Raw genomic sequence first — 22,775 nt, 5'->3', positions numbered from 1 at the left:
GGAGAATATGCAGTGCGTGTAGGAATGTTTTAGAATATTTTTTCACTCGTAGATAGTTGTCAACAACAAAAATGTACTAGTAATGAAACTGAATTTGTTTGACAGAACACACAAAATCACACAATGTACGACCTGCTATATAATGACAGGCAGCAAGTCTTTACTTGAGAAATAAATAATAATAAAAAATAAAAAATAACAAACTTGTAATTAGTGACAGACGATCATGATCAGCGGTCTCATTAACAACGAGATGCGATATCACTTCATCTGAGTTTGCTTCGTATCCGACCCCACGTCACATAATCAGATTGATTGATTATGCCACGGTTTCTCACTGATCTCTCGTGGTTTCGTTATTGCATGTACGCTGAAATGGCGGAAATCTCACCCTAAGTAGTGACTTGATCCTTGGGCAATACTGACATCAGATGGAATGTCTCCCCAATCACAAATCACTTGTCGGAAAATAGTTTCAAAACCAAAATAAAAATTACTTTTAGCGAATTAAAACTATGTTTCCTTGGTTTCAAACCATTAGTTGTCTTATAGGTCAGAATTATTGTCGCAACTTACAGATATATATAAAGAAAGAGCAATCTGAGACAAACGAGAGGCGAGTGCGCACAAATTTCTGTTTATTTACGGAGCTCGCGATCTGCATTTGTATTCACAATCTGAAAAAGACTATGAATTTTATGACACAGAGGTATTTTCGAATTCACGACATATTACAATTTCTTCTGATCCATTATCGTACAGAGCACTGTAATTTGTCCTGTCTTGTTTTTACGCTACCTATGGGAGTGATGCATTGGGAACTGTAATGTAAGCATATGCTCAGATTCATTGCTTAACACTCATTCTTGAAAATTGGTAAAACAGCCTTTAACGAGACAAGACAATTGAATCCTGTTCTCAGAAGTATGCAACTAAGACTTTTCAGCATTTCCTACGGTGAGGAAAATGAATCCCTCGCCATTCATCCCTTCTTTAAATAATTCCAACGTCCAGTTGGTACGAGACGCTCACATTTGACCAATATTCTAGGATATGTGACACGAATCTTTTGTAAGCAACCTGTTCTGGAGACATACTGCCGTTTCCCAGTATGTCATCGACAAACCAAAGTCAGCCTTCTCCTTTAGCTAGAAACTGAAAGTTCTTTGGTAAATTACACTTTAAGTTTTCTGATACTTTTGTCACTTTCTACAACCGCAAAATAATCTTTTCAATGGGTAGCTTCGAATAGTCGTGTATACTCCTCGTTACACCTCTTTGTGGCACCAATGAAGCGTGTTTTTGTCTTTGGAGAGCTGGTTCATAAAATGAGAAGCACTTACAGGAGTTATGTATTTTTTTGATTTTTCCAATGAGTTTGATGTGGTGGTAATAGGAAAAATGTAGATCACTTGATTAATGTGATATAAATATCCATGCGATTATTTCACATTCATTTCACTTGTAGTGTGTTGTAACGTAATGTGGTATTCATGCGTGTAACCTCATGAAAGTTCAGGTCCGGCCATATCCCCGACACTCTCACCCCTGCTGTCGTTTTGGATGTTAATGCTCCTCTTTATTCTGTGCTTGCAGATAATAACTGGTGAGGTACACTGCTTCATGTACGATATTCCGGACTTGTTTTACTTTTACCAGACATGTTTCAACACTATTTGTGTTATCATCGGTGGAATAGTTCTGCTTTTCAGTCTAACATGATGTTAGTAAGGTGCATTTATGTTGGTAGATCTGTAACTACCACACGTTTTCTTACAGCCTGTCAAGACTTTTGGTCTTTTCCGTTATTTATGATGTGTTGGGGCACATATGTTCTTTATAGCGGAAGTTCTGACAGTTTCACATTCATTTTTACTTATTTTATAACAACACACTTTCTGTCAGTTGCAGCAAATGCTACCTCTCTGACATAAAATCGTGAATCCAAGCTCACAACTGGGACGATACTCCATACGCACTCCATTTGATTACAAGTTGCTTGTGAGAACCAGTGTCAAAATCTTTTGGAAATACACGAGTAGCAATGTGGAATCAATTGAAGACCCCCTGTCAGTAACGGTAAATACTTTATCTTAACAATGAACTAGTTGTGTGTCACATGAATTGTATATTCTGAATCCATGCTATTTGTCAACAGATCTTTTCTTTGAAGCAGTTCATAACGATCAACAGTAGTGTACGCTACAAACACTACCACAAATCGACATTGGAGATACGGGTCTGTCAAACAGCGGATTACTCTTATTTTCTTTTTTGAATATTGGAGTGACCTGTGCAACTTACCAGGCTGTAAGTACGGATCTTCCGTCGAGCGAGCTATTGTGTATGACTGATAGGTATGGAGCTATTGTACCAGCGTACATTGAATGAAACGTAACTGGTATTCGATCTAGACCAGAAGATTTACCTCGTTAATTGATTTAATCCTTTTTGCTAACCCGAGGACACCTACATTTAAATTACTCTTGTTTATGGCTGTTTCGGAAAAGAATTCTGAATAGATACATAGTCTTCTTTGCTGAAGGAAATTTGTAAGACCATGGTTAGTAATTCGGCATTAGTGTCCCTGACATCGAATATACACTCCTGGAAATGGAAAAATGAACACATTGACACCGGTGTGTCAGAGCCACCATACTTACTCCGGACACTGCGAGAGGGCTGTACAAGCAATGATCACACGCACGGCACAGCAGACACACCAGGAGCTGCGGTGTTGGCCGTCGAATGGCGCTAGCTGCGCAGCATTTTTTTTGCACCGCCGCCGTCAGTGTCAGCCAGTTTGCCGTGGCATACGGAGCTCCATCGCAGTGTTTAACACTGGTAGCATGCCGCGACAGCGTGGACGTGAACCGTATGTGCAGTTGACGGACTTTGAGCGAGGGCGTATAGTGGGCATGCGGGAGGCCGGGTGGACGTACCGCCGAATTGCTCAACACGTGGGGCGTGAGGTCTCCACAGTACATCGATGTTGTCGCCAGTGGTTGGCGGAAGGTGCACGTGCCCGTCGACCTGGGACCGGACCGCAGTGACGCACGGATGAACGCCACGACCGTAGGATCCTACGCAGTGCCGTAGGGGACCGCACCGCCACTTCCCAGCAAATTAGGGACACTGTTGCTCTTGGGGTATCGGCGAGGACCATTCGCAACCGTCTCCATGAAGCTGGGCTACGGTCCCGCACACCGTTACGCCGTATTCCGCTCACGCCCCGACATCGTGCAGCCCGCCTCCAGTGGTGTTGTGACAGGCGTGAATGGAGGGACGAATGGAGACGTGTCGTCTTCAGCGATGAGAGTCGCTTCTGCCTTGGTGCCAATGATGGTCGTATGCGTGTTTGGCGCCGTGCAGGTGAGCGCCACAATCAGGACTGCATACGACCGAGGCAAACAGGGCCAACACTCGGCATCATGGTGTGGGGAGCGATCTCCTACACTGGCCGTATACCTCTGGTGATCGTCGAGGGGACACTGAATAGTGCACGGTACATCCAAACCGTCATCGAACCCATCGTTCTACCATTCCTAGACCAGCAAGGGAACTTGCTGTTCCAACAGGACAATGCACGTCCGCATGTATCCCGTGCCACCCAACGTGCTCTAGAAGGTGTAAGTCAACTACCCTGGCCGGCAAGATCTCCGGATCTGTCCCTCATTGAGCATGTTTGGGACTGGATGAAGCGTCGTTTCACGCGGTCTGCACGTCCAGCACGAACGCTGGTCCAACTGAGGCGCCAGGTGGAAATGGCATGGCAAGCCGTTCCACAGGACTACATCCAGCATCTCTACGATCGTCTCCATGGGAGAATAGCAGCCTGCATTGCTGCGAAAGGTGGATATACACTGTACTAGTGCCGACATTGTGCATGCTCTGTTGCCTGTGTCTATGTGCCTGTGGTTCTGTCAGTGTGATCATGTGATGTATGTGATCCCAGGAATGTGTCAATAATGTTTCCCCTTCCTGGGACAATGAATTCAAGGTGTTCTTATTTCAATTTCCAGGAGTGTATTAGTATTACTATCGCGCGATCACAGTATTGATTGTATTCCGTTGCTGGTGTACTTTACATACGACCAACATCTATTTGGAATTTTTGCAAGATTTCGAGACAGAGTTTCCTTGCGGAATCTAGTAAAAGTATCTCGTATTAAAGATAGCTCTAGATTCCGAGCTTTTGTAAAACATTTTCTTTTCTATTTGGCCTGCTTGATTCGTTGGTTCTGCAACAGCGTTCAGACATGTTCTGTGTGCCACGGGGGTTCAGTACCATTCCTTGTCAATTTATTCGGTATGTACATCTCAACTTCCGTCGATAGTACTTCACTGAATCTAAACCACATCTGGACTACGCTTGGATAGGCAGCTTGGAAAGAGTGAAGACTCTCATGGGAAAGCGTCAAGAGTACCCATCTACACTTTATTTTAGGTTGATTTGGATGTTACGATACTCAGTCTTGCTACAACGACCTTGTGGCCACCAATCCCTGCGTCTCATGATGCTTCCTGCTTACTCTGAATTATTTCATGGTAAGAGGTGAAGTATGCAAAATGAGATATTCACTCTGCAGCGGAGTGTGCACTGATATGAAACATCCTGGCGGATTAAAACTGTATGCCGGACCGAGACTCGAATTCGGAACCTTTGCGGTGAAGTGCTCTACCAACTGAGCTCCCCAAGAATGACTCATGCCCCTTCCTCACAGCCTGACTTCTGCCAATACCTCGTCTCCTACCTTCCAAACTTTACAGAAGCTCTTCTGAAAACCTTGCAGAACTAGCACTCCTGAAAGAAAGGATAATGCAGTGACATGGCTTAGCCACAGCCTGGGGGATGTTTCCAGAATGAGATTTTCACTCTGCAGCGGAGTGTGCGCTAATATGAAACTTCCTGGCAGAATAAAACTGTGTGCCGGACCAAGACTCGAACTCAGGAGCTTTGCCTTTCGCAGGCAAGTGCTCTACCAACTGAACTACCCAAGCACGACTCACGCAACATCGTCACAGCCTTACTTCTGCCAGTACCTTGTCCCCTGCCTACGAAACTTTTACAGAAGCTCTTCTGCGAACCTTGCTGAGCTAGCATTCCTGAAAAAAAAAAGGATATTGCGGAGACATGGCTTAGCCACAGCCTGAGAGATGTTTCCAGAATGAGAGCTTCTGTAAAGTTTGGAAGGTAGGATACGAGGTACTGGCAGAATTAAGGCTGTGAGGAGGGGCGTGAGTCGTTCTTGGGCAGCTCAGTTGGTAGAGCACTTGCCTGCGGAAGGCAAAGGTCCCGAGTTCGAATCTCGGTCGGGCACATAGTTTTAATCTGCCTGGAAGTTTCAAGAGGTGAAGTAGTTGCCGCTACCATTTGCACTCTGAGTGGGCTCCTGATCCAAATGTTCAAAATAAATTTTTGCGCGCTCTTGAAACTGCGTTATTCAAACGATGATTCACGCGTTTTCAGTTTCCCTGCGAAACAAAAACAACGTTTAGGAAATTTGTAGATTTAATGAAATCTTTTATCAGTGTTGCTAAGATCACGGACTCTGAAATCCTGAAGGTAGTAGGGACAGAAAACAGGGAGCAAAAAATTATCTACAGTTTGTACAGAAACCAGACTGAAGATATGAGAGTCTAAAGGCGTGAAAAGGTAACAGTTGTTGAGAAGGGAATGAGAGACTTTTGTAGCCTATACTCGATGTTATTCAGTCTATATACTGAGCAAGTTGTAAAGGAAACCGATAAAAACTAAAAACGAAATTACACTTCATCGAGAAGAAATAGAAACTGTAAGTCTCTCGATAGCGTAATTCTGTCGCAGATGGGAAAGGAATTGAACAGGATGGAAGACATTATGATGTGAACATCGATGAAAAAAAAGAAACAAGGGGAGTGATACGTAATCGAACTAAGTCGGATGATGCCAAGGGAATTAGACTGGTAAATGTGACAAGAAATAGCTGATGATGGCCAAAGTAGGGAGGACATAAAATTGAGACTGACAATAGAATGAAAAGCGTTTGTCACAAAAAGAAATCTGTTTACGTCAGTGAATATTGGTTATCCATCTAGAGCTTACTGCAATTTAATCAGAGAGAATTACACCAGACGCGTTTCGCTTTTATTTATAAAGCATCTTTTGTGGCGTTTCTGCACGGTGTTTCTTTACACATTCTGCTTCTTCCGTCCTTAATAGCAACGGGTGACGTCGAAAGACTTCGATTCACGTATGCACATGGCAGTTTTGGCCGTTCTGCAATATTTCTTGCACTGCGTTATTTACACTTCTGTAAAATGTTTATCACCCTGCTCAGTAAGAGTGTTTATGTCCATTCCTTTGTTTCCGTTCGCATTGTAAGTCTTGCGAACCTGTGAAACTACTTCTGTGTGTGTGTGTGTGTGTGTGTGTGTGTGTGTGTGTGTGTGTGTGTGTGTATGCTACTGTAAATTAATATTTAAAGAACCACCTTAAGAAACTTGCAAAAGAACCACCTTAAGAAACTTGCACGCCAACTTTATAAACAAAAAGCTGTTTAAACTTAAAACAACGCAAAATGTACAAACGTATGTATCTACTTTGCAAAATAACTACGGAAGATGCTTTATAAATAATAGCAAAACATATCTGGCGTAATTCACTTTAATTAAGTTGCAGTGAACTCAAGAGGAATAACCGGTATTAACTAACTTTAAAGGCCGCTGCGGAAGATGGCCATGCAAACACACCTATAAATTTAAGTATTCGGAAGTCTTTCCTGTACTTTTTTGTCTATAGCGTTGCTGACATTGCCTCTTACGGAAGTGTTCGTGTAAGAAGAGAACAGAATATTTTGAAATGTGATAATGTAGAAGAATTCTGAAGAATAAATGGGTATATGACATAACTAATTGAGAGGAACTGAATCTAATTAGAGAGAAAAGAAGTATATGGGACTACTCGACTACGGAAAGAATTGGTCGACAGGAAACGTCCTGATAAATCAAGAAAATACAAGTTTGATAACAGAAGGAAATATGGGAGGTTAAAACTGTAGAGGGAGACAATGGCTTATGTACTGTAAGCATATACATTAGTGTGTGTGTGGGTTGCAGCAGTTATGCGGAGTGAAGAAACTTGCACCGAAGGTGAGTTGTAGCAAGGAACAGATGGTGTTTTTCCGCCGGTACTTTAGTCTAGTGACTGATTTTAGAAACAAATGAGACAATACGTGCTAAAGACGGCCATAAGCAGTCTCCCCGATTTCGTACAGCTTTTGTTGTTAGACATAAAGTTGGGTTTCGAGCTGCATTTGTAAATATTCGAATTATATAACTTTAAGTGCTGTGTAGTATATTAAAGTTATTTCAAATATACTATTAACATTTGTGGTAGAGACATTTGTTCGTCTATTTGTATAACACGTGTACAGTTCGTTGCTTCTCACCGCCTTGTGCTCTGATTCAGGACAAAGTCTTTAACCATAGGACACGTGATAATTGCAAATGAACCGAATTTATTTAATATCTTAACTTCTTTAATGACCCAACAGTTTTACCTGTCTTGAAAATTGATATTTTTGGTAGTTTATAATAGATTCTATTTCAAAATGTATTTTACTTGTAACTGGTTTTGTACATCACTTCTGTTCAATTTGATTTCACTTAGTGATCATCAGTGTGTCGCAGAGTAACACTGCAACAGACAAACGATTAAATACAGTATTCACAAAATTTTCTTCAATGCAACGTTTTTAAATATTAGTGGGTCATGTTTTCAATTAGGAAAAACTTAATATACTGGTGTAATTTCTGTAATTTCCGAAAAATGTAGCCACACGTAAAAAGTGAATCCTTTATATAAAAATGAAATATAAAATATATTAAACTCGCTATGTACTCTCCCCTGAAGACCAGCGTAGAGAACTGCACAAACTTAGTCTTCCGAAGACCATAATGATAGCAATATTATCCCCTAAAGTAAAATCCCTCTCTGAGAAGCAGTTAACAGACGATGAGGAAATTTCTGTTCATTAACAGTTGTGATTCACAAAGCATCAGAGTGATTCCAAATGATTGCCGAAAAATCTCCTAAACATCAATACATGAGCTACAACTGTCATGAAAGACAATAACTACCTGTTTGTTTTCTTATACTATATGGTTCCTGCACAAGGTATGTTGCCTGTGACGTTATTAACGCTCCTTGGAAGCACGTATGATAGTGAGTGAATGATTGCAACGGTAAAGCTCAGGCATTTGTTGGTGCTGTTGCAAAGGAGTGAGCTCGTTGTGGAAATTTCTATAGAACATTTGTAGGTTCTCACATGCATAAACAATATCATCTGCGTGACAGCCACCGGAAACAGCTGGGGAGAGAACAGGTACACGAACTGCTTCACTAAGTCCGCCAGTAAAAATTATAATTATTCAAGATTAGGGGTTCCGTTTCCAAGTTTCAAACACAGGTGGGGCAGCATGGCAACAAAATATTCCTGACAGCCACACGACATTACTTGACATTCCAGAGAAAGCCTCATAAATTCATGCATTCCAGTAATGAACGACTCGAGGGATAAAATTCTGATCTGGAGACAATACAGTAGTCTGTAGCAAATACCAATGAACGTTCGAACTCCACTTGCTCAAAGCGTCCATTTGTTAACAGCCAGCAAAAGAGGGCACTTAACAAGTTCTTCTGTGTGCCTCTGTGTGATTGGAGAACTCTGCAGGGCCATATCGTCGGACCCGGTACTTACTGGCCTGCGACGCTCCACAACACTTTGACGCAAACAGTTGAGCGTCGCGTCACGTCCCAAGTCTTGTCACTTAACGGCGACATTCACACTTAGGTCCACTTGCATTGCATCACTGCAGGCGATGACATCCCACGTGTACAGAGACGAAAAGGTATGACAGCTTCCTTGCCAATACCTTCGTAAGGAGAAAACAATGCAGATGCGCTGTTACTAACTCATTAATTAGCACTGAAGTCCCTTGTATCGACTTCTGATATTTGTTCCGTACAGGAGTATTATACCGCTCTCGATGATTTCTTTTATGACGATTTACTTCGCTTTTCTTTCCATTGTGTACTGTGTTTTTATTTACTTTCCCAGATATTATGGTTTTCTACATATTATGTGTTATTTCGTTTTATGTTTGAGTTAGTTGTACTTTTTGAGGCTTTGAATAGGATTTATTTGACAAATTATTTACTGGTCACTGCTGTTCACCACTGATATTGCAGTTAGTACTTTTTAAACAATTAATTCACACGGAGTTCATTCTTTTGTCTGTTGTAACCACTAAGTATGTGTAGCTGTCCTAAAAAAAAGGATAAAAGTAACTAAGCGACACAACTTTTTGCAAATAACAATTTACTACGTCAAGATTGCTTGATAACTGTTAACATTTTAAAGATCTCATACTTATTTTTGGCATCATGTCAGCTTTTAGAAAAAGCAATATTATTCTTTGAAGAACTAATTTCATAATTTCATTTTGGAAGGCTGGTGCCTTTAACACTACAGAACACTTCTATTAATGATTAGTATGTAAAATAATAAAGAAACTTGACGAATGTCTTAGTATGTAACTGTCTATATATATATATATATATATATATATATATATATATATATATATATATATATATATATATATATATATCAAAGTAATACCGATAGATCACACTTAACAGATGATGGTAGAATTTGGGAAAAACAGGCCGTATTATCCACTACTATTTAACGCTCGAAGAGTATCAGCGGTATTCTGAGAAACTAGACGGTAGAATTGTATTTTAGAGAATCTATTTAAATGCTACAAAGTACTCTGCTGTCAATTGGTTAAAGTTATCAAAACTATAACACATATTGTGAGTTCTGTTTATGGTACGACTGCCAGTTGCTAAAATTGGGATTATTGTACTTAGCCTGGTGTTTCGAACAGTAAAATTAGGTTAGTGTGCTGCGAGGAAAATAACGTAATGTAATATGATGACTCATTTTTATTGTAAAATAAAGGAATAAATCACAACATCTAATGTAAAAGCAAATCAATTTCGGAAGGACCATAAACGAAGTAACACAAATTGTGAAGTTGCCTTCAATGCTTCACAAACAATCCAGTTTACATAAACATGGTTTTAATGAGCCATAGCAGATAAGAGAATGACTATTTCACTGTGTACGTTCACAATCTTTACATTATTTTTATCTATTTAAGAACTTCAGTAACAATAACTTCTTCCTATTTTTAATGTAAAAATATACCCTTCCTCAGACCATGCGAATTGTCTTGGAACTGGACGTATGTTATTGTAATGATTGCTATTTTTCACAAAAATAACCGGTACATATTCAAACGATTGTGGCCGACGTAGAGGTTTAGGTCGACACATTCCAGATGCAATATAGTTACAATATACTACATTACTTGACAGTCAAGAGCAAAACTCATGAATTCACTGGAAGTCAAAGTGCTGATTGAAGGAATATTTCTGCCCCAAATTCAGTACACTGCCTCTGTGTTTCAGCTGAATTCTTAGCAGCATAAGTCAATGTATCATATATGCCATTATCAACTGCATCGACAGAACTGCATCTCTGGTGCCATTACCTTTCCTAAAGTCAGACTGATCGTCGTCTAACACGTCCTCTATTTTCTTTTCCATTCTTCTGTATATTATTACTGACAGCAACTTGGATGCATGAGCTGTTCACATGACTGTGCGATAATTCATGCACTTGTCGGCTCTTGCTATCTGCGGTGTCATCTGCGATAACGTATTTCCGAAAGTCTGATGGTATATCACCAGTCTAATACACATTACACATTTATGTTAATAGTCGTTCTGTTGCCACTTCCCCAAAGGTCTGCAGAAATTGTCGTGCCTTATTTGATCTTAATTCGTCCATGGGTATTTTAAATCGCAATTATAATACTTGATCCCCTATCTCATCACCGTCCACAATTGTTTCTTCTTCTATCACGTCATCAGAAAAATCCTCCCCTATCTGCTCTCTCCTTCGCTTTTACAGAGGAATGGCCATTGCATTATTAATGTTAACGACCTTGTTTTTTATTTCACTCAAGGCTGTTTTGACTTTTCTGTATGCGGAGTCTGTCCTACGAACTTTGATTTATTTTTCGCATTCTCCACAGCTTTCATGCAGCTATTTCGCCTTGGCTTCCCTGCACTTCCCCGTTTATTTCATTCGTAAGTGACTTGTATTTCTGTATTACTGAATTTGTCTGAAAATATCTTCTTTCGTCGATATACTGATTTATATCTCCTGTTATCCACGGTTCCTTCTCAGTTACCTTCTTTTAACTTATGTCTTCTTTTCCAACTTCTGTGATTGTCTATATTTGAGACGTCCGTTGCTATTCAGCTTTACTGCCCAGTGAACTATTTCTTATCGCAGTCTCACAGAACTTCAAGCATATTTCTTCATTCCGTAGTACCTCTGTATCCCATTTCTTTGGGCGTTAATTCTTTCTAAATACTTTCTAGAATTTCATCCTATTCTTCTTCATTACTAAATTGTGATCTGAGACAATACATACTCCTCGGTATGACTTACAATCCAGTATCAGATTTTCGAATATCTGCCTCACCTTGATATAATTCAACTGTAATCTTCCCGCGTCTCTCAGCCTTTTCCAAGTACACTTCCTCCTCTTGTGATTCTTGAGCAGAGCTCCTCTTTTATTCCTATACCTACCCCATATTCTCCCGTAACTCTTTCTTCTGCTCTCTGCCCTATAGTTGCATTCCAATCACCCGTGACTATGATTTTTCTCTCAATTTGCGTACTGAATTACCCGTCCATTATCCTCATATAGTTTCTCTGTCCCATCATCCTTCCCTAGCAAAGTCGGCATGTATATCTGATCCAGTCGTGGCGGTCGGTGTTTATTAGCTGCCAATGCTGATGATAAAAACCCTAACACTGAACTGTTCACAGTAAAACACTCTCGGCCCTAACTTTCTGTTGCTAACGAATCCTACCCCTGTTATACAATTTTCCGCTGCTCTTTCTATAATCTTAAACTTCTTTCTATTTCAGTTCACTGATCCTCACTACGTCTAGATTGACCCTCTACGTTTCCACTTTCAGATTTCCAAGTTTCCCTACCAGTTTCAGATTTTTGACATTCCACATCCCGACACGTGCAACGTTGCCATCTCGTTGGTTGTTCAATATTTTTTTCATGGTCACCAGCCCCTTGGCAGTCTCCAGCCGGAGATCTGAATGGTGGAATGGTGTGGGATCTTTTGCCAATAGACAGATCATGATGAAACTTTTTCAATTACAGGTTACATATCCTGTGGATACACTTAATGTGTCTTTAATGTTGTGGTTTCCTTTGCCTTCTACGCCCTCATGCCGTTGGTCAATGGTAATAAACAATACAGATGTGACGAGAATAGAGTCTAGTAAGGTATAGGTCAACAGAAGAATGCTGAAAACTTGATCTTTTGAATGTAATGAGGACGATACTTGACTCAAAGAGCAGGAAGCATAATGAGGCATTCACGTATCGCCAGTCTGGTAGTGGACGGAAGTCTGCCCAGGACGGCAGTAAGGAGGTTCAAGTGGACACTTATGCAGGCACTTAACACGCTAGGTTTAGGTGCAGGGTGTTTCAAACTTGTTGTGTACGACTTCACAGACAATGGTAAAGAGTGGTGGGGTAGAGAGTGGTGCAGCATCTGTCCTTGTAGGAATGCTATACAGGGTCGGAAATGTTTAGCAAACAAGTTAACACAGTAAACAGAAAATTTACGTAACTTGAATTTCCCCAAGTGTACGAAGACTCTTTACAAATAATGCAATAGCTCTCATTGTCAACACTGAAGCTTCTCTATTGTATAGCATGATTAATTATGTCGGAGCCATGACTAGGTAACGTCTGCTTAGCATCACGTATCGAAGTGCCTCCGAGTGTGAGTGGGCGGTAGTGTGGCTACCGCCAGCGATGCTGTATTGCAGGGGCAACTATTGTTATGTACGAGTAAGATACCATCAGAGTATGTCCTGTACAGTACCTTGTTTACAGCACTGCCAACCTTGGAAAACAAAAGTGCAGTAGCCACTACTAAAAACTTTGTGAGCCCTCTTTGCCATTATTGTACATTGTTTGTTGTTTTCTTTTATTTTGAGATGAACGCATATACTAATCCGAGGTCCAACAACAGGTTCGTGTATGGCTTACACGATATGAAAAGAAACTGTGTTCCCTATGATCAAGTCAAAGTTTTCCTTTGGTGAAAGCACAAATCACAGGTGTAGAATGCCAGGCGTGCAGCGCTCTTCTTCCTGCGGCAGCCACCACTCTCGTGTACGCTCGAGGCCACGTCCCATATTAAATGTCATCCTTATATTAACTGGCTAAGCGAAATGAATACTTGTGAGGATGGCTACACTGCAGAGTTTACGCCCGGCAGGTAGGGAGCGAATTGTTAACATCGTACTCTCCATTATTCTTACATCGGGATGCTAAACGCCTGTACACTGATTCCCAGATCTGTGCAAAAATTCAGTACTCACCTCCACTTTTATTTCTCTACATACACTACGACAATTTCATTCGCCGTGCATGAATCCACACTTCATCTACAAACACGCTGGCCGTTTTAATACTATGGTTTTATTTGTACAACAAATTATAATATCAAGATCGCTTGTTCTCTGTTCACATTACCAGTTTCGGCATTTGACTGACATCTTCATGTGTCACTGATCCACTAACAGCTTCATTGTAATATGTAACAATTCCTGTCATGTCCTCTGAACGTCATGAAATTGTTTGAAAAGTCTCGTTTGTGATAATTAGAGTGCATAAGCGAAATTTATATATACGATGTCCGAGCAATGTTGCGACGAACTTCGAAGGGTTCTAGAAGGTGTCTTGAGGAACAAATCGAGGATAGGAACCCATGGCCAGAAACGTTATCCAACGACGCTGCAGAGTGTCGACGATACAGACGCCGGAGCCTGCCGGTAGGCCATATTTTCGGCAGCAAACGTGACTTTTTGTGTTGCTGGTCCACAGGCGGAAGTCTCGCAATGTAGTTTGTTATTCAGTAATGACAACAGACTGCTACGATCGCCAATGGAGAAGATAGAGCTAGCTCATTCGTAAGAAGGACTTCTCTGCTACAAACGCGAAGTTCTATTGCCCTGGTGGATCACGATTTCGGACACTGGTTTTCTTCTGCAGCTTATTTTTCTCCTGGAACACTCTAAAATCTCCAACGTTTTTCGAAACACAGGAGAAAAACAAAAAATGCGTGTGGAAACGCTGTCTGAAATCGTCGGCCACGGAGGCAACAGAGCCTGTCTTTGATAGGAGACAAGGCCTTCCAACGCAGCAGCCAGCTGCCGTCATAGAACCACAAACTACACTGCGACACATTCCGCCTACGGTCCATCAGCGTGCAAGGTCACGCTTTCTGCCGAACGGGTGGCGTCGTAGCAGGTGCTGGTGCCATAACTTCGAGGTACTGTTCCGTCGTTGGATGACATATCTAGATATGGGTTGCTATCCTTGATTTGTTCCTCAAGACACATCCTAAAACCAGTAGAATTTGTTGCAACATTTTCGGGTCATCCTGTAAATCATGAGGAAACTGTTAGTGGATTAATATCTCAAGCCAGCAATCGATTGTGGATACCAGGATTTTTGTGAATTTTGTAATCATCAAGTGATATTGGGTAATAAATAATTATATAAAAGCTCAAGAGCTCGCATATTTATGTCTCGCAATATGTCAGTTACTAAAAAGATGCTTCATTTTTCCGGGAAAATATTAATTTGTTTACTGTGCCACTCATTTGCACACATACTAGAAGTTGATCCTTGTTTCGTTTCTAGTTCTGAAGTAAAGTTCTGTAAGGGAAAAAAGTGAAGTTTCCGCAAAGTTAGTGTTTGTATTGTTCAAAACATAAGAAGTCACTGCGTAGTAACGCATTTACCCACATGGTCAATCGGACGTTTAATTAGTGCACTACACTAATAATTCTGTGTGGTTCAATGGCCCGGTGGAGTTGCTTCCTTGGGCATCTCTTAGATTACTTGCATCCCACAGCAAACCTACTGGGCATAAGGGACCTACAGTCTGGTTTGGAATCCGCGGCGATTCTTCACGACCTTGAAATGTGGCGTCAAGGTTAAAGGGAGACTGAGAAATATCTGTGGTTGCACTGGGATTCGAGCCAGTATCCTCTCAGTCCCCAGGCATCTACTTCTAGATACGTGGCGCAGCAACACTCCTTCTTGCTGTAATTTGTGCACAACCAACTTCCTCACATATTGCCTGCAAGTTGCGTCATCTTTCTTTCTTGCTTGTCAGTACATTTAGTGACGTTAACTTGCTAGCCTGTAAAGCATATTCTCGCGACTACTTCCCGTGCTCGCACTGCTGAATAACAGCGTGAACTACTTTAAACTGGAACGTGAGTATATTCCACATCTACTATACTACTGGCCATTAAAATTGACACACCAAGACGGAATGCAAATGATAAACGGGTATTCATTGGACAAATATATTATACTAGAACTGAGATGTGATTACATTTTCACGCAAATTGAGTGCATATATCCTGATAAATCAGTACCCAGAACAACCATCTCTGGCAATAATAACGGCCTTGATAGGCCTGGGCACTGAGTCAAACAGAGCTTGGATGGCGTGTACAGGTACAGCTGCCCATGCAGCTTCGAAACGATACCACAGTTCATCAAGAGTAATGACTGGCGATTTGTGACGATCCAGTTGCTCGGCCACCATTGATCAGACGTTTTCAATTAGTGATAGAACTGAAAAATGTGCTGGCCAGGGCAGCATTCCACATTATCGGTATCGACAAAGGCCAGTTCAGGACCTGCAACATGCGGTCGTGCATTATCCTGCAGATATGTAAGGTTTCGCAGGGATCGAATGAAGGGTAGAGTCACGGGTCGTAACATATCTGAAATATAACGCCCACGTTCAAAGTGTCGAACAAAAGGTGACCGAGAAATGTATCCAATGGCACCCCATACCGTCACGCCGGGTGGTACGCCAGTATGGCGACGACGAATACACGCTTCCAATGTGCGTTCACCGCGATGTCGCCAAAGACGGATGCGACCATCATGATGGTGCATACAGAACCTCGATTCTTCCGAAAAAATGACGCTTTGCCATTCGTGCACCCAGGGTCGCCCTTGAGTACACCATCGCAGGCGCTCCTGTCTGTGATGCAGCGTCAAGGGTAAGCACACCCATGGTCTCCGAGCTGATAGTCCATGCTGCTGCAAACGTGGTCGAACTATTCGTGCAGATGGTTGTTTTCTTGCAAACGTCCCCATCTGTTGACTCAGGTATCTATACGTTACAGCAATACGAATAGGATGCCTGTCATCTCGACTGGTAGTGATACGAGGCCGTTGGGATCCCGCACGGCGTTCCTTATTACCCCCTAAACCCACCGATTCCATATTCTGCTAACAGTCATTGGATCTCGACCAACGTGAGCAGCAATGTCGCGATACGATAAAGAGCAAACGCGATAGGCAGCAATCCGAGCTTTATCAAAGTCGGAAACGTGATGGTACTCATTTCTCCTCCTTACACAAATTATCACAACAACGTTTCACCAGGCAACGCCGGTCAACTGCTATCTGTCTATGAGAAATCGGTTGGATACTTTCCTCATGTCAGCGCGTTGTAGGTGTCGCCATCGGCGCCAACCTTGTGTGAACGCTCTGAAAAGCTAATCATTTGCATATCACAGCATCTTCTTCCTGTCGGTTAAATTTCGCGTCCGTAGCGCGTTATCTTGGTGGTGTAGCAATTTTAATCGTTATTAGTGTAGGACCGTGTCTACGCTTCCCTTTTTTTTCAACTGTGCTTTATGTTTGTCAGCAGATATGGGACACGACAAAGGAGGTGGAGGCGCTTCTGGGACCTTGCGCCGTAGTCCTGCGCGGAATCGGGCTGTGGCAACCGCCCGGTGGCCAGCCAGCGGGTGCCAAGTTTCTGATCACGGCCGTGCTACTGCTCCAGCATCTCGCCATCCTCGTCGGGGGCCTCGTGGAAATCGTCATCGACCCGCCGCCTCTGGACGTCATCTTAGAGGGGATCTTCACTATCGCCTGCAGCTTCACCTGGGGACTCAGAGTGAGCCAAACATTATTTGTTTTATATTTTTGTAACACCGTCGTCTGTCTTCTCGATGATTCGATAGGGTCTGCCAAATTTGTTTAGGATTCCTCATGATCACAGTGATAGGGCTGGAGTAAACAAGAAGTTGATAATTCTTCTCACCATGTAATAAAGCAAATTAGAGGGTACCCCATGTCTTGATTTTAGGCCCTGAGAGATCTTGACATTTACATTTATTTATTTATTTATATATTGCTTATTTAACCTGACCAGATTAGGGCCTAAGGCCCTCTCTTACAGCTCACTAGGAACAACACGTACAAAAAAAGCAACAATCACAATGACGTCAATTTTTGTGCATTATTAATATGAATAATGATCAGCAATAATAATAATAATAATAATAACACTAATAATGATGATACAGTAATGGCGGAATTAAGAATAAAATTAATTCGTTTTTCAAAAGAAACTCTATAATAACAACTTCTGTTCTTAATAAAAAGTGGTAATTTGAAAGAATGATAATATAGCTCTAATAACAATAACAATAAATTAATGGAGGCATAAAGATTGACATAGACTAATTTAGCACTTTTGAAGCCTTGTTTTTATTAGAAGAAGTGGAAGGGGTAATAAAGGGGAACGGATTGAAATGAAAGTGACAGTGACTACCAGCAAGAGAGAGAATTCTAAAAGAAAACTCTTTAGACAAGGGCAGAGAAAAGTGGTATTGAAGGGAAGATCGACGAGACTGAGCTGCAAGAAGAAGATAGCTATTTTGATAGAAAGCAGGCTATTAGCTACAATTTGAAGTTTGAAATAATTGTAATATGTATTTGAAGAAGAATGTTTTAAACTCGGGTTCCTAATATGTAAAATGATTTTGAGAACACGGCAATGTGGTTTAGTGGTACAGAGAGGATTTACTTTGTTGAGAACAATATTTTTGCTGTATTATCCAGATAGTAGTTTGTGGGTTGGAGATAAACAGCCGCGCGGAGTGGCCGTGCGGTTTGAGGGGCCATGTTAAGGATTGCGCGGCCCCTCCCGTCGTAGGTTCAAGTCCTCCCTTGGGCATGGGTGTGTGTGTTGTTCTTAGCATAAGTTACTTTAAGTTAGTTTAAGTAGTCTGTAAGTCTAAGGACCATGACCTCACACATTTGAACATTTTGAATATAAATAGGTAGGAGCGCAATGACTGAGAAGCGTATAAAGCAAACACAGAGTACGATAACTTCTGTGGTTACAATTACGTACTGATGATAAAGGATCATAAACAGGAATGATTTGGTAGAAATAGCGTACATTATAAATTTATCGCACATAAGCTATTCATTGCCAGCCCCAGCCAACGTGAGCTCTTATATGAAAGTCCTTGTAGAACAAGATTTCAATAATCAAGGGTGGTGAGTATTACTAACTGTACGGGTTTATTTTTAAGCTCGAGGGTAAATGCTTTTTTATATTTCTTTGATGAATGAAATAATGCTGACATATTCTCTCTTGTGTGTTCAGTTCAATCTAGAGGGTAGTCCAGAATTATTCCCAAGCTCTTTGCAGGAGAAGAAAGGTGAGTTCAGATTTGTTCAGCATTATGGGAGCAAGAGATGCTCTGAACTAAAGTCTAAAAAGTCTCCTGTGAGTGACTAAGATTTCTTGCGTTTTAGATGCGTTATGTCTCAAATCTATGATCTGTGCCTGTTCTGACAAAGCAACTAAGTGAGCATTTACATTCTGAATAGTTGTGCACAGATTTCTTGGGCTTGCATTTACGTATACCTGAAGGTTGTCAGCGTGTAAATGCTATTTGGAATCGAAGATAATACTCGAATCAACACTATCATACAATGATAAAAGTATCGGTCCTAATACTGATCCTTGTGGGACCCCTGATGCTACATTATTCCGTTATGACCACTTCGTTCCGATCATTACAAACATCGGTATGTAAGCTAGGAGTAAAACCATTGCACTGCATTTCAAGAAAAATTTTCACTCTTTAATTTAACAAGAAGAATATCTCACTGGACTGTATCGAATGCCTTACTGAAATGAAAAAAACCATATAATAGTTACCTCATGTTCCTCCATGGCTTGTCTCTGTTCGGCAGCGCCATTTAGAAGAACAGTTGTCGTTCTGAGATTTTTCCAGAAACAAGATTGGTATCCATGTATGTTTTTTTATGTTGAGTAATTGTAAATCTGATCGTGACCAGCTTGGATAATGCTGGTATAATGCCAATGGGAATGGACTCATATTCAGAAGGTTCTTTGCCAGATTACTTTTGGGTAGAGGCTACATGTATTCCTTTTTCCAGGCCACTGGGAAGATGTTAGAGGCCAGAGAATCTTTAAAAATATCTATTGTTGTGGGCAGAATAGATCGATGAGGAGACTGACCGTTTGGACTACAATATTGTCGTGTCCTGGAGCTGCTGAACGAAATCACGGAACTGACTTCCTGACTGTGTTCGCTTACCTCAAGCAGAAAATTTTTCCCGTGTCCACTGAACAGCTACTTCAAGGGAATTGATAGGTTGCGTCCTTGCGAGCACATCAAGTACAGATGTAGGCGTGGCGAAAAACTCATTTAGATTCTTAATAGGAAGTAGAGGTTCAGCTGCAGATTGAGGCTTGCCTACTCCTAGCCTTCGTAAATTTTTCCACAGGACGGAAGGCTGTTATCCTTAGCTAACGAGTGATCTTACTTCAGTTTTCCGTTTATAATTCGGTTTCACAGTCGCTTGTAGGCGAGATGATTCTCGGAAGTCTGGTGTGCAGCTTCTCTGTTACCCATCAGGTGTTTCAATTCATCGGTTAGCCATGGTGCTGGTTTTCACCTGACTCTCATACTTTTTTTCGGAGCGTAAATTATTGAGTCTCTCAGTAAATTTATGTACTTTTTAATTTATGTCGAAGTTATTCCCTGTCATTACGTGCCAAGAGATATAGACGTCAGCTGCTAACTCAGTCGTATTCAAGCTCTATAAACCTCTAAAAGTGGCCTCTTATGATGTTTTTCTCTGGACACTACAGCGAATAAGTCATGAATATTTCATCATGAGCGGATAAGATACATACAGAAATTTGATCAGTGCAAATTACTCGGTATGGAGACTTTGTTGCAGAAATATCGATACAGATATGAGTGTCTGCTGGATGATGAGTAGGTCCAAGAGGAAGCATTGTAAGATTTGCAAAAGGAAGTATATGCTTGAATTCTGAAACTGAGAAACGGTTGTTTATAAAGTTTTTGTTCACATGTCCTGCTACAGCCATGTGTTCGTAACAAGATTCAAGATAAGAGATTGCAGATTAAAAGCCAAGGAGCTATGCAGCTCTAGATGGTTTGTATATTACAAAAATACGAAATTTTCTGTTGAGAGGTTTAATTTCAATGAACATGTATTCGGGTTGTTTCTCCTCGTTTTTGGACCTGAACACGATATTGGAGAGTAAGTTTGGACGTGTTATGCAGCAATACCTCCATCTCTTCTGTTATACTTCTCATGTATTAGAAGAACATAGTCATCAAGGCTTACAGAACTGGAGGAGATACTTGGCCTCAGCAAAGTCTCCACAGGAAATACGGTATGAAAGCTGAGATCCTGAACTCAGTCAAGCGGGGAGGTAAAGACTGCACGTTCGCATACGCGAGTTGTAGCGTTTCAAGCAATTACTGCTCAACCACTACAGCTTCTGTCTTCTGATGATTCATACATAGTTTACAGTCTTTCCCTATTCTCCCGAACGTTGCCAGTTTTTTCTCATCTCAGATTCCTACTGACTCATGTTCACCACTGTAGCTTTCTTGTTCCCTGCATTTCTCGTGACTGAGAAAACCCTGTAACAGCTTGTTAATCATGTATGCTAGAAGGGAGTTTTGTAATAAAAAGCATTCACTGTGTACCACTTGTTCATAGTTAGATGAACATTCTGTTTCACATGTTTTGTGAGGTACGACACATGTTTCATATTTGTTAATTATCTGTTGTTTGACACATTTCTTATTGAAAGAACCATCCAATGCGGGTAATTCTGACATTTACAGGGGTAATTCGAAAGCTCTGCCATGCTCTCACAATCAGAAATATAGTCGTGGAAACTCTGTTTAGTTATAAAATCTTATTCGTTCGTTGATTTATAGTGCTGTCCACAATGCTGTTGTGTTAAGTGCCTTAAACACAAAAAACTCATTGACTGGCTCTGTGAATTCATTGATAATTAGCGTACCTCGATTTTAGTTCTATTTATACATCATGTTAGTCTTATCAAACCCACATACGTCGCCGACGACGCTGAAGGAAGCGTGTGTGGTTATGCTTCACTTATAGGTAGGTCAGATCGAACCGTTGTGGTAGGAAATTTTCATTGTGAATGAAGTTCATGATCAGCAGTCTCTGTAACGTTATTCTGGATTCTCTCCACTGTATTTCATGAAGTTAGCCAGTAGCAATGTTGACGGTGACCTGTCTCTCGGATGGGGGACATTAAGCTCTGTGGCCGATTTAGTGCTGTTTGGGAGGAATACGCAATGTACTGTCATTGGGTTGCAACCACTTGTTTCCCTTCATTCATAACAACATAAACCCAACTTTCCACTGTACAAGAACTAAGCACAGTCATCCACACAACACAGATACGTACTTCGCTCTTCATAGCAATTTAGTCTGTCTGTGGCCAACCACCTCCACTAGGACAATGCTTGGAACGGCGATGCAGGATTCCTGCATCTGGTCACACACACTCATTCCCCAGAAATCGAACTACCCTCATTTTAAGTCTCATCAAAACCGTCTTTCATGCTTCAGTGCAAAACTGCTCCATTACATACTTCCTTCAATTGATGGTTCTCATAACAAGAGCCAAATAGCGATATGTCTTCAGCAAACCTATGATGATTCAGGTTCAGCTAATCTCCATACATTTTCTCTTAAAGATGTGAATACTCATTCCGCAACTACAGACAATTATTTTTCCTCTTATTGATTTGCATTTCCTGGCACCCTTATCTGTTTTGATTTTTCCTCTATCCTGATGAAGTTTAATAGATGTTCTAGTGCCTACACAAACATACTGCTTTGTAGTACCAGAGATTAAAAGAAAGCTTAGTTTTTCATAGGATCATAATTTTGTGTTTATTAACATTTAAAACAAATCTTTCACTAGATCTATAAAGTCTATGTAAAACAGTAATTGACACTCGCATATTGTATAATGCTGTTGATGACAAGCAAATGAGGTACTTTGCCGTGTTTTCTTCTAGTATGTTTCAAATCCTTTGTGTAGTTAGGAATCTCATGTTCTTCAACAAATTTTTATTAGATGAGCTACGAATTTTTAAAGCTCATATTTGGATGACAAGGGTGACAATGCTTTATTGTCTGTGTGATCTACATAGCGATAGGCATGAAGGTACTCGTGAAAATGATTGGAAAGACCTGACATCTCGGCCGCCCTGTGGCACTAGGGTGTTGTATGGGTAGTATCGGAATCTGTCCCAAGTATTATATGGCGAATTCATTGATGGCACTGTTACACCTGCGAGTAATAGTGTCGCCGCTGCATCTATGGCCTTGCGGCGCTGCTGGGTCTCGGCCATGTGGCTCGCCAATTAGAGCCT

General features: G+C 41.1%; 1 protein-coding gene across 1 annotated transcript in view; it reads left to right on the top strand.

The window, feature by feature from the left end:
• The window catches only part of LOC126278760 (odorant receptor coreceptor-like), a 126,148-nt gene that overhangs the window by 37,730 nt on the left and 65,643 nt on the right, over positions 1-22,775 (top strand). Inside the window, exon 2 of the mRNA XM_049979036.1 lies at positions 16,913-17,164. Coding sequence (XP_049834993.1) covers positions 16,913-17,164 — 252 coding nt within the window. The remainder of the gene's footprint in view (positions 1-16,912; positions 17,165-22,775) is intronic.

This window comes from Schistocerca gregaria, chromosome 6 (genome assembly GCF_023897955.1).
Source record: "Schistocerca gregaria isolate iqSchGreg1 chromosome 6, iqSchGreg1.2, whole genome shotgun sequence".
NCBI lineage: Eukaryota > Metazoa > Arthropoda > Insecta > Orthoptera > Acrididae > Schistocerca > Schistocerca gregaria.
The sequence above is the reverse complement of the archived record's forward strand: the minus strand, read 5'-3'. Positions and strand labels throughout refer to the sequence as shown.